The sequence below is a fragment of the Callorhinus ursinus genome, unplaced genomic scaffold, assembly GCF_003265705.2.
Source record: "Callorhinus ursinus isolate GAN/ISIS: 27379988/994484 unplaced genomic scaffold, GSC_fseal_2.0 scaffold17, whole genome shotgun sequence".
Lineage (NCBI taxonomy): Eukaryota > Metazoa > Chordata > Mammalia > Carnivora > Otariidae > Callorhinus > Callorhinus ursinus.
This window is the reverse complement of record NW_027397079.1, coordinates 25,958,524-25,974,744: the sequence shown is the minus strand read 5'-3', so window position 1 is coordinate 25,974,744 and position 16,221 is coordinate 25,958,524. Positions and strand designations below refer to the sequence as shown.

General features: G+C 43.6%; 1 protein-coding gene across 1 annotated transcript in view; it reads left to right on the top strand.

Moving 5' to 3' along the window:
- PRAG1 (PEAK1 related, kinase-activating pseudokinase 1) overlaps positions 1–16,221 on the top strand; it is a 49,654-nt gene that overhangs the window by 23,490 nt on the left and 9,943 nt on the right. Inside the window, exon 4 of the mRNA XM_025885955.2 lies at positions 4,882–5,039. Within this exon, the coding sequence (XP_025741740.1) occupies positions 4,882–5,039 (158 nt within the window). The remainder of the gene's footprint in view (positions 1–4,881; positions 5,040–16,221) is intronic.

Below are 16,221 nucleotides of genomic sequence, written 5' to 3'. Positions count from 1 at the left end.
ACCAGTTTTATGAACAGCAGATCAAACTATCATTAATGAGGGGAAAGCGCCTTTAGAAGCAATCAGTAGAGTCTTGCTGTGCATCGTTGGGTGCCCTTGGATGGTCATCTGGCCTTAGGTTTGACAGAACAATCCAGTAGGGCTCAGAAAAGTCACCTTTGGAATAGTGAGCCTTGCCCGGGGACTCTTAAGAAATCTATTGCATGCATAGATGGAACACACAAAAGCAACTTGTCAGTCTCTGCTCTGATGATAAGCTTCCCCTTTCATTATGAAATCTGAGGTAGTTTCGCTCATTCCCTACTTAAGATGGCAATTCTCTAAGAGTGCAGATAACACGGGCTTCCAAGAAAGACGATTTTTGATGCAATTTATATGAAAGAGTCATCACTCCCAAGATTTCGCTATTATGAGAAAGGGTTACCTCTTTCTTCCCCATTTACACCAGAGAATTCCGAATGTTTACTGGGCTTTTGTTACCTGGTGGGAGCCTGGGCTTCTTGAGCCCTTTTAGTAGAGAAAGTAATATTCCCAGAGCCGTGGAAACATGAAAATTCCCCCTGTGCTTAAATACTGAGATTTACCAAGGTCTACTTTTGGAGGCTTCCCACTCCCCTACCCATACACACATGTTCAAGCTGCTGAAGATTTATGCTGCAACCCCAAGAATAAGCTAATTTTGTCTGCATTCACTTGGTGAGTTCAAAACTGTGACTTCTCCCTCATAGTGACTAGATTCGGAAGAACTAATTTCTGAAGTCTCAGAAGAGTGGTTAGGTCTGAGAAATAACTTTTTCCGTCTATAAGGCTCTTTTGTGGTTATTACTAACCTTCACTGAATCTGCCTGTCCCATGGTGTGGCCTGGTGGAAGTCCTGCTGGGTCATCCTTTCTGTCCCTTGCCTTTCAGAGGCTCTGTAGCAGGTCAAGAAGAGTGGCCATCCCTGGGCTCTTGCAGGCCCTAGTGACTTTCTGTCCTTCTAGAAATGTTTGTTTTTGATTTATCAAATATGTCAAGCCTACAGTGAAGTTCAAAGAATAATTTAACTGTCATGTGTCCTCCAAAGATTTTTCAAGTATTATTAACCTTTTGCCATTTTAGATTTTGAAAAATAAAACATTACCGGTCCAGTGGAAGATCACTTCGTATTTAGTTTGTTTCCTTTTCCCATTGTTACCCAGAGTATTCAGTATCTTGAAGGTGATGAGTATTATTTCCATTTTACTACATATATATGATAAACAAAAAAATTATAGCATCGTTGTGTATTTTTAAAAGATATTTAAACGGCATCACAGTGTACTTGAGACCTTTTCCAAGTTACTCTTTTTTTTTTTAATTGAAGTATAGTTGGCATACAATTTTATATTAGTTTCAGGTGTACCAACATAGTGATTCAACAATTATGTACATTGTGAAATGCTCACCATGATGTGTAGTTACCATCTGTCACCATATAAAGTTATTATAATACAATTGACTGTATTCCCTATGCTGTACTTTTCATCCCCGTGATTTATTTATTTATTTTATAACTGGAAGTTTGTACCTCTTAATCCCCTTCACATATTTCAACTCTCCCCTCACTTTCTTCCCCTCTGGCAACCACTAGTTTGTTCCTTGTTTTTATGTGTCTCTTTTTCTGTTTTTTGTTTGTTTGCTCATTTTGTTTTTTAGATTCCACATGTAAGTGGGATCATTGGGTATTTTTGTCTTTCTCTGTCTGACGAATTTCACTTAGCCTGATGCCATCTAGGTGCATCCATGTTTTTACAAATGGCAAGTTCTCATTCTTTTTTATGACAGAGTAATATTCCATTGTATATATGTACCATCTCTTCTTTATCTGTTCATCTATCAGTGGACACTTTGGTTGCTTCCATATCTTGGCCATTGTAAATAATGCTGCAATAAACATAGGGGTGCATATTATCTTTTCAAATTAGTGGGGTTTTTTTTTTCAGGTAAATACCCAGAAGTAAAATTACTGGATCATATGGTATTTCTATTTTTAATTTTTTTGAGGACCCTCCATACTGTTTTCCACAATGGCTGCACGAGTTGGCATTCCCATCTACAGTGCATGAGGGTTCCTTTTTCTCCACATCCTCACTAACATTTGTTATTTCATATCTTGATATTAGCTATTCTGACTGGTGTGAGGTGATTATCTCATTGCAGTTTTGATTTGCAGCAACCTACTTTTAACATCAACATTTAAGAGTCATTTCAATATTAGTATATTAAAATCAAGTTCATTTATTTTGAATTCTATATCATATTCCATTATAAGACTATACCACAATGTATCCATTATTTTCTTGATGGACCCTGGACTGTTTATGATTCTGTTTTTGCTATTAGTAACACCATGAAGAGCCTTGTTCATGTATGAGAGTTTCTTTAGATCTCCACTGAATAGTACAATAGCCAGTAGCTTAAAATGTGGCTAGTCTAAATTGCATTGTGCTGTAAGTATAAAATACACACCAGACTTTGAAGACTTAGAATGAAAAAAAAATGTAAAATATCTCATTAATGATTTTGTACTCATTGCCTATTAAGATGACAATATTTGTATATATTTTATTAAATAAAAGATACTATTAAAATAATTTCACCTATAATTTGGCTACTGAAATGTTTAAAATTATATATATGACTTGCACCATAATTTTGTTGGACAAGGCTCGTCTAGATCAGGGATCAGTAATCTACCATCTACAGTGTGGTCATCTGTGTTTGTAAATAAAGTTTTATCGGAAAACATGTCCGTTCATTTACATAGAGTCTATGACTGCTTTCCTGCTCCAACAGCAGAATTGAGTAGTTGTAACAGAGACCATATGATCCATAAGCCTAAAATATCACTTATCTGGCCCTTTAAGGAAATGTTTGTTGAGTACCTATTCTAGAGCAATGATTTTTAGCCTTTTTTAAACAATGACCCACAATAAGAAATATATTTACTATCATGATCTGACAAGCACACACCTGAAACAAAAGTTTCACAAAACAGTGTTTCAAAAATCCTTACTATAATATTTCATGTGTTCTGGTCCCATAGCAGCATATTTTGTTAAAATAAACTGCTGGTAAACTGCCATGACTCACTAAATTGACTTAGCCTTTCATTCACTACTAGTGATTTGAATAACATTGCTCAAGGAATATATCCAAGGGGTGTGTGTGTGTGTGTGTGTGTGTGTGTGTGTGTATTCACACGTACACTTATTTACGTGTTTTTTAGCCTTATCTGTTTATATACATTTCATTCAGTGTTTCTCTAGGTTTACGGAATGGGGAGCTTTGTCCGCTCAGCAACTCTGGTGCTGGAACTTGTCCCTTGGCAATTTTCTGGACCTGAGGAGCAAGAGATTCCAGGGGCCACTTTGGAGGGGGCTGGGTCATTGCATTGCCACAGAGCTGGCTTCTCTCCTAGACCGAGGAGTTGTCATTGCTCACAACTGCATATCTAGGCTTTATCTGCAAAAGCCGATTGATAGATCTGATGAGAATAAACATATTTTACAAAACTTTCTATGATTTTATTTTGCCAGAGGGTAAAATAAAGATAATCAACTGCCACAGCACTTCCTAAGGATCTGATATTTCCCAGAGCCCTACAATGACATTAAAATGTAAGAAATGGTATTAGTCATAACCTTGTCATCACTGTCACAACTTACATTTGACAGCTGTAAAATATTTTCTAATGTGGTTCTAAGAATTGGGGGTGAGAAGGACGTGTTCCTAAAGAGTATTTCATGGTAGCTAACAGACTTTCTCTAAACTTTTCTGGTAATCAGCACAGGATGCCCGGGACTGTAAAGACCAGTGCAGGGCCTGGCAATGTTGAACACAAAGAACAATCGATAAATTCTTGACTATAAGGTCATGTGCATTAAATAAGGCAGTTCTGATGCCAAATCAATACTGCATTGTATATTTCCTACAGCAGATATTGAGATATAGATCTGCTGTAGTGGGAACAGGAATGTCATCAGGAAATATCAGTTCAGACAAATCTGGGTTACCACCAACAGGGAGAGAGAGAGCTAGATTGATTGTGGTCTGCCTCATTTTGTGGTGAAAATGTCAGGTCAGAGTGAATATTCATGTAGTCCTTGGAAAAAGGGAAGGAGAAATCAATAAGCTAACCGCTCTACCTGATAATGGCAGTGTTTTCTCCAAGGCAAGTTATTTTTCTCTTGAACTTGGTATTCTGGTCCTTGATGTATTGGTAATGATGTCTTAGAGATGCAGCGAAAGATTTCATAGAAAGCCTAAGGGCTGATTCTGTACTTCAGGAAGAAGGGTTATGTTAACATCTTTCTGAGCATTGCACTAGAAGTCTGGTTAAATTGATATAAAGTTTTCCTTAATTCCAGGGAACAACCTAGACCCTTTGAAGTTCTGTCAAGAGAATGCCAGGCAAAAAGAAATCCCACCTTTTTAGTCCTAATTTGCAATTCACTTGCCCTGTGATCTTGCAAAAGCTACCCAATCTCTGTATATCTCTATACATTGACTCTTATGATAATGTTCATGTTTTTCTTCATAGAGATGTTATATAGTAGGTGTTGTAAATGTTTTGGCCAACAGGGTCAGCATACGAAGGCGTATTTCCTCCCAAACCATGATTTTGGCATTTGTCTAAATTTTGTAGACTCACTCCTCCTAACCACACTTGAGAAATCTCCTACCATTCATGTGCATAAGGTTTCAAAAGAGGGCCCGTTCTCTCTTCTCGAAAGTGTTTTTTCAAAACTTGCTGGTACTGTTCAGGCTCCGGGAGCATAGTAGGTTCATGACCCATCACCTGGTTTTTTAACAGAAACCAAATTAATTGCTTTTATTGTTTGTTCTTACATTTTCCAGGCACCTTTTAAAGATGAACAAGAGCAGCTCTGATTTGGAGAAAGTGAGCCAGGGCTCTGCAGAGAGCCTCAGCCCTCCCTGCAGGGGTGTCCCCGTCAGCTTCACCACGGGTTCCACAGACAGCCTGGCCTCAGACTCCAGGACCTGCAGCGATGGAGGTAACAGACTTCACCTTGATGGGGAGGCTTAGATTCTCCCGGGTCTGGAAGGCCAGGCCTGGGCTCACTGTCACGATTGGGAATGGCTGAGCTAGACCTACCGTCTTGGTCCTGCTTTGCCCATGAGGTAGACTCCACCCAGGAAGAGTTGGCATTAATCCCCTGTTGGATACATGATGAGGTGCCTCATTCTGCTCTCTTTCCACTGACACACAGTGCATCCACTGATTCCTGGGGTGATGAGCCATTTATGTATAGGTCTGTTCTCCATTTCTGTCCTCGGGATTCGTTCTCAGGGGATTAGGTACTGCCAACCACAAGTTTCCACCCTCCATGTTACTCTCTCTCTCGCTGTCCGCCATCTTGTTCGCTCCTTCATGTGTATGAGTGCACACCCATGTGCATACATGCACACACACACTTGGACACAGCAGGTGCTTATATAAATGTTTGTTGAATTAAAGCATAGAGGCTTCATGAGGCTACCATCCATCCCACTCCCTGGAGAAAGCTCTAAGGCGTACTATGTGGGTATGTCCTGATTGGGCACATTCCTGAGAAGGAACTCTTGTGTTTCTGTAGTTGTGGTGGGTAGTATTAAAATCTCTCACCGTTTCAACATTCTTTGTGCGCGTGTGTGTCTTCTCCTGCATTTCTCTTAAACTCGCTTTAACATGTTAGTTTTCAACATGTGCTAACATGACGACCTTTCTCACTCCTGTGGAAATATTTCTTCCCAGTAGACAATTTTGGAGTTGAGGCTTCCATCGTAAAATCACAATCACCAACGTATTTCGATCGGAAAGATGAATACTGCTAAGTCTAGAGCATATGTTGTGTCAGTCTGCGGAGTGTTCTTATGGGAAACTTCTGATAGCTCAGACTTCAAAACAGGAAATCTCTTAGTCTTGATTGGGGTGGGATGTAGCAAAAGAGGGCTTGCTTTCTCTGCAGATTTTCCTGGGCTTCCATTTTTTTTCCCTTTTCCCATCAAATTGTGCAAAAATTCTGTGAGGTAGATTATTCCACAGAGAGCTGGGCTGGGCTCACAGACCTTTGGACCCTGTGCCCTGATGTGCTCTCTCAGGGATTGTGACCAATTCTGAGGGAGCAATGTACAGTGGAGCCTCACTGGCCACCAGCCAGCTCATGTTGATGAGAACTCTACCTAACTGTCTGGGCACTGGGCTAGTCAGAACCAGCAAATCATGTTTGCTTTCAGGACTCTTCAGGTCTAGCTAGGAAGACAAGCCTAAAACACGTGACACACAGGTGGCTGGTCTAAGCTAGGAGATTGGGCTTCCCAGAACATGAATGTTTATCAAGGCTTCCAGAAGAAAGAGGAATCAATGAGGGCTGAGGAAGGGTTCAGGGAAGGCGTTTGGAAAAGATGGCACTTCAGATCATGTTTCAAGTGTGGTTACAGTTGAGGAGGTAGAGGGAGGAAAGGGCTGGGCAGGTTACGGAAACAACAAAGGAGGAGCCAAGGCACGGGGTTAGCAGGGCATGCTGGGAAAAGGGTAGGACCACCTGACACACTTCAGTGGAAGCAGGCAAGGGGAAAATGGGACCAGAGGTTGGTGGGAAGGTAGAGGCTGGATTGTACAAAACTCTCAAAACCAATGTGCAGAAGTGGGAAATAATGGAGCCCCTGGGATTTAGGAGTACGATGGTGACACCTAACTCAGACATTTTCTAATTAAAATGAATGTATTTTCATGGTTCTGCCTTTATCACGAGCCAGTTATTCAATGGGAATGCACTTCAAAATTTGAATTCCTAGATCAACAAAAAGTGTATACCTTGTTACTAGACTTTGGGTCCTTAGAGTGAACCACTTCTACCTGCTGTTCCTGCTTATGGCTCTGTACCCCAGACCATGCTTTCTTTCTCCACCCTCCCTTTGTCACGTCTATTAGACATTAGTCTGGAGACTATCTAGAACCACACTGGTCATGAAATGTGAGGAACCCTTCAGTCCGCTTCTCATCATTAACCAAGGTGGCTTGCTTTCGATCTATTCCTAAACAGTTATCTTTCAGTCCCATGAATTCTTACTCGCTTTTACCTCATAAAAATATTGTTGAAGTATTTATCCATCACGCCTTTTGTGACTATTTGTATCTAGTACTGAAGCTGAGACAGAGGATCTGAATAAGAGAGGTAGAATTAGTTCAAGCTAAAGTTCCTGGAGACCAGAATGTAGGGTCTACTTCTCTAATATTAAATATAAAGATATCATTAGACTATTTGGTTAGTAAGAATTCACTAATGAAGAGAAATGCATTTTGCCGACTTTTTGTATCTGCCGTAGAGGCTGACCTGAGTGAGTTGAGGACAAAGTCATTCCAGAGGGTATCATAATAGTAGTTTGTGTAAATTTCTTGGAAGCTTATCAGGGTTAGTGGTTAAAGTTAGTTTTCTACTATTTGGGTTTTGTGGCAAAAAAAAAAAAAAGTTTTACATTTTATAAGAAAAGGGGCGCCTGGGTGGCGTAGTCCGTTAAGCGTCCAACTCTTGGTTTCGGCTCAGGTCCTGATCTCAGGGTCCGGAGATGGAGCCCCACGTCGGGCTCTGTGCTCAGTGCAGAGTCTGCTAAAGTTTCTCTCTCCCTCTTCCTCTCCCCCTCTCCACCAGGGACGTGTGCACCCTCGTTCTCTTTCTCTCTCTCAAATAATTAAATAAATCTTTAAAAAAAATTTATAAGAAAAACAAACATAATTGAAATGTATACCTTTAAATTTTGTTTACAAAGTATCATTTTTATATCAATGTTAACTTCACTTCTTTATGCTTGTATTGCATGTCATACCCCTCAGAGCACATCTGTTATCCCATTTGTCCATGTGGGCAATTCAACTGAACAGTGAGTCAACTCAGTGGAAGGAAAAATCCATGTAAGCAGTTGTTTGGTTTATGCTTGGTTTGGGAGGGACAAACTGCATGTGTCAGGACAGATCCACGAATGCTGCCAAGAGGTGATCCGTAGTGAATAGCTGTGAGGCACAGTGGTCAGCTAAATGACCCCCACAGATCGTCAGCAGAAGACTCTCGTGCTTTAAATGGTTCCTTTTATTTTTTTTTAAGATTTTATTTATTTATTTGGCAGAGAGACGGCGAGATAGGGAATACAAGCAGGGGGAGTGGGAGAGGGAGAAGCAGGCTTCCTGCCGAGCAGGGAGCCCGATGCGGGGCTTGATCCCAGGGCCCTCGGATCATGACCCGAGCCGAAGGCAGACGCTTAAGGACTGAGCCACCCAGGCCGCCCCTAAATGGTTCCTTTTAAATAGGTGAACCTGATGTCACATGAAGATCATTTTCCTCTTTGATTTAGGATAACGTTAAAATTTAGTGCCACAGTTTAACATACATCCTGGATGCCAGGTTCCCACAGTACAGGAGATTAGAAAGAGCTCTGTTAAACCGAAGCTGTTGGCACCAGCAATAGATAAGAGGTCTGGCCACACAGTGAATGTAGGTATGAATTCACATGAAGGTATGTACCAGGTCAGTGTTCGTATTTTTATGGCTAGTAGACCAGAGATATGGCCAAGTTAATGAAATATCTTGATAGTAGTCAGCTTCTTTTCCTCAGTAATTATGCCAAGAGGATTTTTTTTTTTAATATTTTATTTATTTGAGAGAGAGAGAGAACATGCACAGGAGAGAGCACTAGTGGGGAAGGGGCAGAGGGAGAGGGAGAAGCAGACTCTCTGCTGAGCAGAGAGCCCGATGCCATGCGATGCGGGGCTCCATCCCAGGACCCTGAGATCCTGACCTGAGCTGAAGGCAGCCACTTAACCCACTGAGCCACGCAGGTGCCCTCCCTGCAAGAGGATTTTTAAAATATATACATTAGTTCAGTCATTGACTTGATAGGTATTTGTTGAATCCAAACCTTGTGCTGGGTACAATTTTAGATGTTGAACATACAACAGTGACAAGAAAAATGCCCAGTTCCTTCTTCCACATTCCAGTGGGGAGAGATGGACAAGGAGAAAGATAAAGGACTAAAGTAGCCAGTGCGTCAGATGGCAGTAAGTACCATGGGGAAAAATCAAGCCAGGAAGTGGGCAGGGAGGGGTGGGTGGATCTGTCAAGAGAGATGGTAAGTCCACAAAGATCAGAGGTCGGTCAGGAGTGACAGCCTAACCTTCACTGAGCGTCCGTTCCTCTACTCAGGCTGTTACCTGAGACTCTGTAAGAAGAAAAGGTGGCCCTTAAAAAGGCATCTAAAACTCCCTAGCTGAACATAGTGTGTTCTGACTATCAAACAGGCTGTCCGAGCACTTGATCCTAAATTGGTGGGGTTGGTCTAATATATTCCATTTGGTGTTCTGCTCTAACATGGCTAGGCCCGCCTCATCCCCCACCCCAATGGAGACAGACTGAGTCATGGGTTCTATTCTGGGAGATGGATTAGTGAAGGATGAAGGAGCTATCCTGAAGGAAAAGATACTCATTTTTCAGAATGTCTGTGGCCTGAGCCCTTATAATATCACAAAAGTGAAGCTTTACCTTAGTTTAAACTATTCCCTTTAAGCTGAATTTTAAAATATATATTATTACTTCAATAAAGTCAGTACATGTCTCTGATAACAATTCACATGATGGGGAAAGATATGAAATGAAAAGACAAAGTCATCAGATACCCTCTAAACAATCTCCTGCCTTTGACATATTTTGAGCATATCTTTCTATATCTTCTCAGAAATTTTTATCCATATTTATTTTTTTTTAATTTTTTTTAAGATTTTGTTTATTTATTTCAGAGAGAGAGGGTGAGCACAAGCAGGGGGAGTGGCAGGCAGAGGGAGAGGGAGAAGCAGGCTCCCCGCTGAGTGGAGAGCCCGACGTGGGGCTGGATCCCAGGACCCTGGGGTCATGACCTGAGCCGTAGACAGATGCTTAACCAACTGGGCCACCCAGGCGCCCCTTTTATCTGTATTTAAAATGTCATAATCCTCAGTTTGACACATTTTTATACTTAATATATCTTGAAGTCTTTCAAATCAGAACCTCTGAATTGATCTCATTTTTGTTAATGCTGCGTATTTTGTCATTGTGCGAAGTGGTTAAACCCCTCTCTTAACAATGCATGGTTAGGTGATTTTCATTACCAGTCTCCAGTAAGATCCCGTGACACACTTGAAGATAATTTGGTGAACATATCTGTAAGATAAATTCTTAGGAGTGGAATTGATATGTCAAAACATATGCATTTTAAATAGATGCTCCGAAATTATCCTGTAAAATGTCAATTTACGCTTCCATCAACAGCATGAGAAAGTGCTTTGAACTAACTGTTAATTTTACTGTTAATTTGGAAGAAAACCCCTACATGATCCCGTGTTCTTACAGGACATGGAGAGTGCATGATTTCGGAGCCACACTGGGGTGGTGGGCATGGAATGTTTGCCATGAGCCAGTTTCCAAACTGAGACAGGGCTTCTTGTCTTTTGCATGTAAATTGCATTCACATCTTGATTATTGTTTCTTGGGATGATTAAGTGTTCCGGGGAGACTCCTCACAAATGCCACATTTTCCTGCCAGTTGTAAAATGTAATAATATGCTTCCATTTTCAGACCACGTTTACCTTCTTGAGAAAGCAGGGGTTCTTTTTGAAGGGATACTTGGCTGCTTTTTTTTTTTTTTAAACACTTCGAGTTGAGCCTTTCTGATTGTGTGACCAAACAAGAGTTTGCACAGTTTTTCCTTGGAGGAAAAAGCTACACGTGAGGCTAGACCATCCCCTCCACCACCCACTTCACTGGGTCTCACGGGGTGGGAAGAGGGGGTTTGGCAGAAACCTGCCAGAGTACCATTTCTGTGTGCCATTGGCAAGGTGCCCGCATAGATGGCTTTCTTTGAATGAGGTCACAGGCCGTAGGAGAGGTTTGATCCATTTGCTTTGTTCCCTATGTCTTGCATTTAATAGGTGCTCAGGAAACATTAACTGAATGAATGGATAAATCTATTAAGCCATTTCCAGCTCTACAGTCTATATCCTCAGTAAAAAAAAAGAAAATGATCCATGGAACACTCCCAAGTTTTTCAAACAAAAGAAAATCCAGCTTGCTTTACCTTATCTGCAGTTGGAGAATAGCCAGACCCAAAAGCTGCAAATTTGGAGCTTGGGTACTCCTGGCCCTGACCTCTGCCCTTGGCCTCCACATCTGTTCTGGCCGTCTGCTGTCAGAAGGCAGAGCTGTGTGCTTAGGGAGCCAGACGGGCTCATTCACAGAGCTCAAAACTGGACTGACCACTTCCTCCTTAGGCCTACCTCTCATCTTGGCCAAAGAGAACAATGAAGGTACCTATTAAAACCCCGCAAGAAGAGAGGACTCTATAATAAAGAAAACATCACAGTACTACGTCTGAACTTCAGGCCTGCATTTTTGCCTTGGCTTTAAGCTGTTTATCCCAACCACTGAAATCCTGATTTCTTCTCTGCTTTCTAAATATAATGGCACCAGGGCACCTGGGTGGCTCAGTTGGTTAAGCGACTGCCTTCGGCTCAGGTCATGATCCTGGAGTCCCGGGATCGAGTCCCGCATCGGGCTCCCTGCTCGGCGGGGAGTCTGCTTCTCCCTCTGGCCCTCCCCCGTCTCACACTCTCTCTCTCGTTCTCACTCTCTCAAATAAACAAAATTGTAAAATAAAGAAAATTAAAAAAATAAATAAATAAATATCATGGCACCAAGCTAGTATACCTTCCCCTTGGTCTTTTTAAGATCCCACCTCGTGCCCCATATGTGCTATGTAGCTTTTCCACCAGAAACACTTTCTCTTCCCTGAAACGGACACACTGTAGAGTTGCAGAGCTGTTCTAACTCTGTAGTTGGCTACTGGCTTTATATGCCGGATTGGAAGTTGGAAGAAAAACTTAGGAACAGGGGTTTGGAGCTCTCTGGACCAATTAGTATGAAAAGTCATTTAAAAACCTACCGATGATATAACTTTGATGGAGGCAAACTTCCCAGAAAACTATTTTCCATTCTCACCTTTTTTTTACACTCTTAGCTGTAAGCCAGAATTTGGAAACGGGGTGATGTAACACCAACATAAAACCAGGATATATTTGAATTCTTCTCATTGCTGTTGAATCTGAGTCCTGAGAAGACAGGCTGTTGGCCAGAGTTTTTTCAGGACTTTTTTTTTAGGCATATTTTCCTGAACCAGTGGTTTGCCTGTGATTTCTGCAACTATTTTAGGTGTCAAGGCATATTTGTCCCCTCTCCTTTCTGGCTCTTCTAAATGCAGAGTGTGGTAGTTCTTGCAAATACAGTTGACCCTGGAAAAACATAGGGGTTGTGGCACCAACCCCCCTGCACAGTCAAAAATCCACATATAATTTTTGACTCCCCAGAAACGTTAACTACTAATAGCGTACTGTTGACCAGAAGCCTGATAACATTAAGAGTCAGCTAACACATACTTTGTATGTTGTAGGTATTATATACTGCATTCTTACAATAAAATAAGCTAGAGAAGGGAAAATCATAAGAGAAAATACATTTATAGTACTGTACTGTATTTATTTAAAAAAAATACATATAAGTGGACCCATTCATTCTGACCCCATGTTGTTCAAGGGTCAACTGTGGTAAGAATCTAGCTGCTGTGTTGCCTACAGCCACATTCATGAGGAGGTTCCCCTGTGAAAGAGTGAAGAAACTGGCGGAATCAGAGTGGGTTTTTAGGGGTGCACTCTGGTCCCATAGCAAATAGGTACTGCTTGTTTCATGGTGGAGGAAGCACAGTTTCATCGAGAAGGGCCACACGTTGACATGTCTTTCGGAGTAGCCCCGGGAATGCTACCAGCTGAGCTGTTTTGTGGTCCTGAGGTGCCTGGGGGCTCTCAGGGTGAAGTATGGTCTTCTCACTAGCTGTGGTTCCAAATCTGGAGAAAAACTTTAAGAAACTGTAAGGAAAGAAATTAATGAAGAAGTTAAGAAATTGAAAGAAATGGAAAGAAAGGAAGAAGGAAAGAAAGAAAAAAAAGGAAGGAAGGAAGGAAGAAAGAAAAAGAAAGGAAGGAAGAAACCTTAAGAAGGATGCCTCATGTTGGAAGGTGGTTGTGCCTGTTACAGAATTAGGCTTTTTTTTTTTTTACCTCAAAATCACCATCTGTGTACATAATACCCAATTATATGGGCAAGGTGCACATTTTGGGGGAGCCTCATTCCCTGGATGAGGTTTGGGTAGCTATAGCCCTGCCCTGCTGGGGATGAGTGTGGTCGGGGAGCATTCGGAGCCAGTGCCGTCCTCTGATTAGGACACGCTTTGTTGGGTGACAGATCCATAGCATCTCAGAAACAAAGAAAAATGAACCATTTTCCACTGAATACCCGGTACTCCTTGCCAGATTTACCTATAGATCTGATCAAAGCCGCTAACACAGTTCCCACAGGAGAGTAAGGGAACACCCAGAGGGTAAGGGAGAAAATCACTTCCTTCCAACTGCCTGAACACACAAGCTATTTTTGGTGTGAAAGCAGAACCTTTTGATTCTCCGGGGTAATCTAGGGAATAAGAAGTGTTACAGGATTTTTTTTTTTTTAAGATTCCTGCTATCCTTACAGATTGAAAAGTTAAGGGAACTAGAGGTAGAGGAACCGTGGAAGGAAGAGAGCCCTCTGTCTAGAGGTATTTTATTTCAGGGGCAGCTTTGAGACAAAATGCATGTTGGGAGGGGTTGAAAATGGAGCGAGTGGTCAAAATTATAGACTATTCCTGCCGGAAGGGACCTTGACCGTGATGCCATCTGGTCAGTTTTTAAAGGAGGGAACTCAGCCGGGTGAGGGCAACAGCGAGCTCGGGGCTGGTCCTGCTCTCTGCCCTCAGACCACCGTCGAGGCAGGAAAGGCCATCACAGGGTGTCACTGTGACGGAGAGCAAGGAAGGCAAACCCCTAAGGATGGGGAACTAGCACAAGGCTTAGCGCAGCGGCTAGCCCAGAAACTGACTTGTCAGACACACCCCGGCCAGCGGGACTGGGGACCAGAAGGATCCTCACCATAGGCTGGCTGTCCCTGTCACTGGAGACACTGATTAAAGCATTGGCCAGAGACTCTGATCACACTCCCTTGCCCCCCCCCTCGTCCACCCTCCTGTCTGTTGATAACAAGTGGAGAATCAGACCCTTCGACACATTCCGCCGTGCCGAATGCAGAAAGGCCAGGAGATGGACCTGTTTCCCCCTGGCTGCCCTCTTGCTCATCACCTGGGTACTTGGTGGCTGAGATTTAGTGTCCTTTGAGAGCCCCAGGTATAAGGGGTCTTGCTCTTCCGTTTTTCAGCCCAGGAGCTGGTGAGGGATGCTCCCCCTGCTCTCTCAGCCTCTGCTAGAGGGAGGCACAGAGAGGAAGTGAATGTACAGCCCTAGCCTTCAGCTGCCCCCATTGCTGACTATACACCTGAGAGGAGAAAAGGTTCCTCCTGGAGAGTGTGATCCCTGGGGGACCCATGGGCCCCAGGGTTCCAGAACCTGCTGAGATCAGCTGCGATCAGGATCTCCCATCTTCTGGCTGCCTGGCTCTTGCTTGCCCCCCTTCTGACTGGGAGGGGAGAATACACGGGTGTGTAGAGTTGGCTGGCCTGACCGTGCTACTGCTGCTTGGTTTATAATCAGCCTGGCCTCCCGGAAGGGTATAAATCACTCATTCAGCCTTGGTGGCAGGCGCCCCACCTGTCATTAGCAACGCAGGGTGAGGTGGGAAGGATAACTGTGATCTTGAGAAGACACTGGGCAGCAAGAGTGCTTGCCTAGTGCAGACGTGGGAATGTGAGAGGCACTGTGCTTTCTCCGGGGTCTGGGAAGAGAGATAGTAGAACCAGGGAAGGTGTTGGTGTGGGGCCCGACCTCCTCGCTGTGCCACACAGCCTTCTCCCTGCACGATCATGTTGGTTCCCGGCTCCTGTGTTCATCAAGCTTCATGCATCTACCTTACCGTGCTGTGAGCTTTACGTTTGGGGTTGTCCTGGACAGGAGGCCTCTGCTGTCAGCTCCCTGACTCTGCTCCCGTCAGTGAAGCTGAGGCACAGACGTCCGTGCCCGCTCTGCCCCGGACAAGGGGGGCCCTGATGATGTGCACATGCCCCTTGCTCCCCGAGAGGGACCCTCCTCCCTATGGGGTATCCCAAGTAAGGAGACCCAGTGTTGATCCGAGGGGCCTGGTACCCATGCTTGTCCCTCGGGGGGCCCCTTCTGTCCCCACTTTGGTTAAAGAAAGCAGAGGGGGCCTCAGTGTGGGCAGAGAAACTTGTTAACTCTGCGGGAGCAGCCCTAGAAAGATCATGTGCATTGACACAGAACTCACAGTTTGCTTCCTTGGGGGTCTTTTGCTGCATGCCTGGGGCCCATGTTGGCTGTAGGTCTTGCCTTCCGGTCATTCTGCTGAGGTGGGGAGAGGTGTAGAGACACTGCATGCCCCGCCCTTAGGATGACACAGCTTGGGGAACTCCATGAGGGGCGCATGTCCCCATGCCTCTGTCCTTGAATGTAAGACCCATATTTCTCTCACTTTTTAACCTTCGGGATACTGGGAGGCATTTTACGACCTATGAATACTTCAGTTATTGCCCTCAAAGCTGCTAGCAAAAGAGTGGGGACATCCCCCAGTCAGTTCTGAGAGTGAAGGAAATTAGAGGACTATTTCAGTTTGCCCTTTCCCGTGCCCAGTGGCTCTGCCTTTTTTCCTGCCTATTTTTACCTGAACTCCTGTTTCATTGTGAAACCTCCATTTTCTATGCTGATATAAAGCGTGAAGTCCAGTCTTCATCCTGTCTAGACTGGCCCTCCAGCTCACCGTCTGTGATGCTTCTGAACATCCCCATGCTCTGGGGGTGGGGAAGGGGGCTGAGGCCGTGATGGAGTCTCCCCCACCCTGCCCCGCATCAGGGTCAGCATCCATGTGCCCCATTCTGGGAACTGGGGTCTAGGAAAGACTCGCTTTCCCTTCAGATCTGTTTCTTCATTTACAAAGTCACGTACCTCCGCCTTCTAAGTAATTTCTGGGTCTGCCCTGCCCCCCAAGGCACCAGGGTGTTTGTCAAAACTCATAGCAGTACACACTGAAAAGGGGGAGTTTTGCTCTAGGTAAATTGTATCCTCTATTAACCTGACTTTTAAAAAATCCATTCAAAGCACACATTCAGGTTTGCCAGTGCCGTTGCAG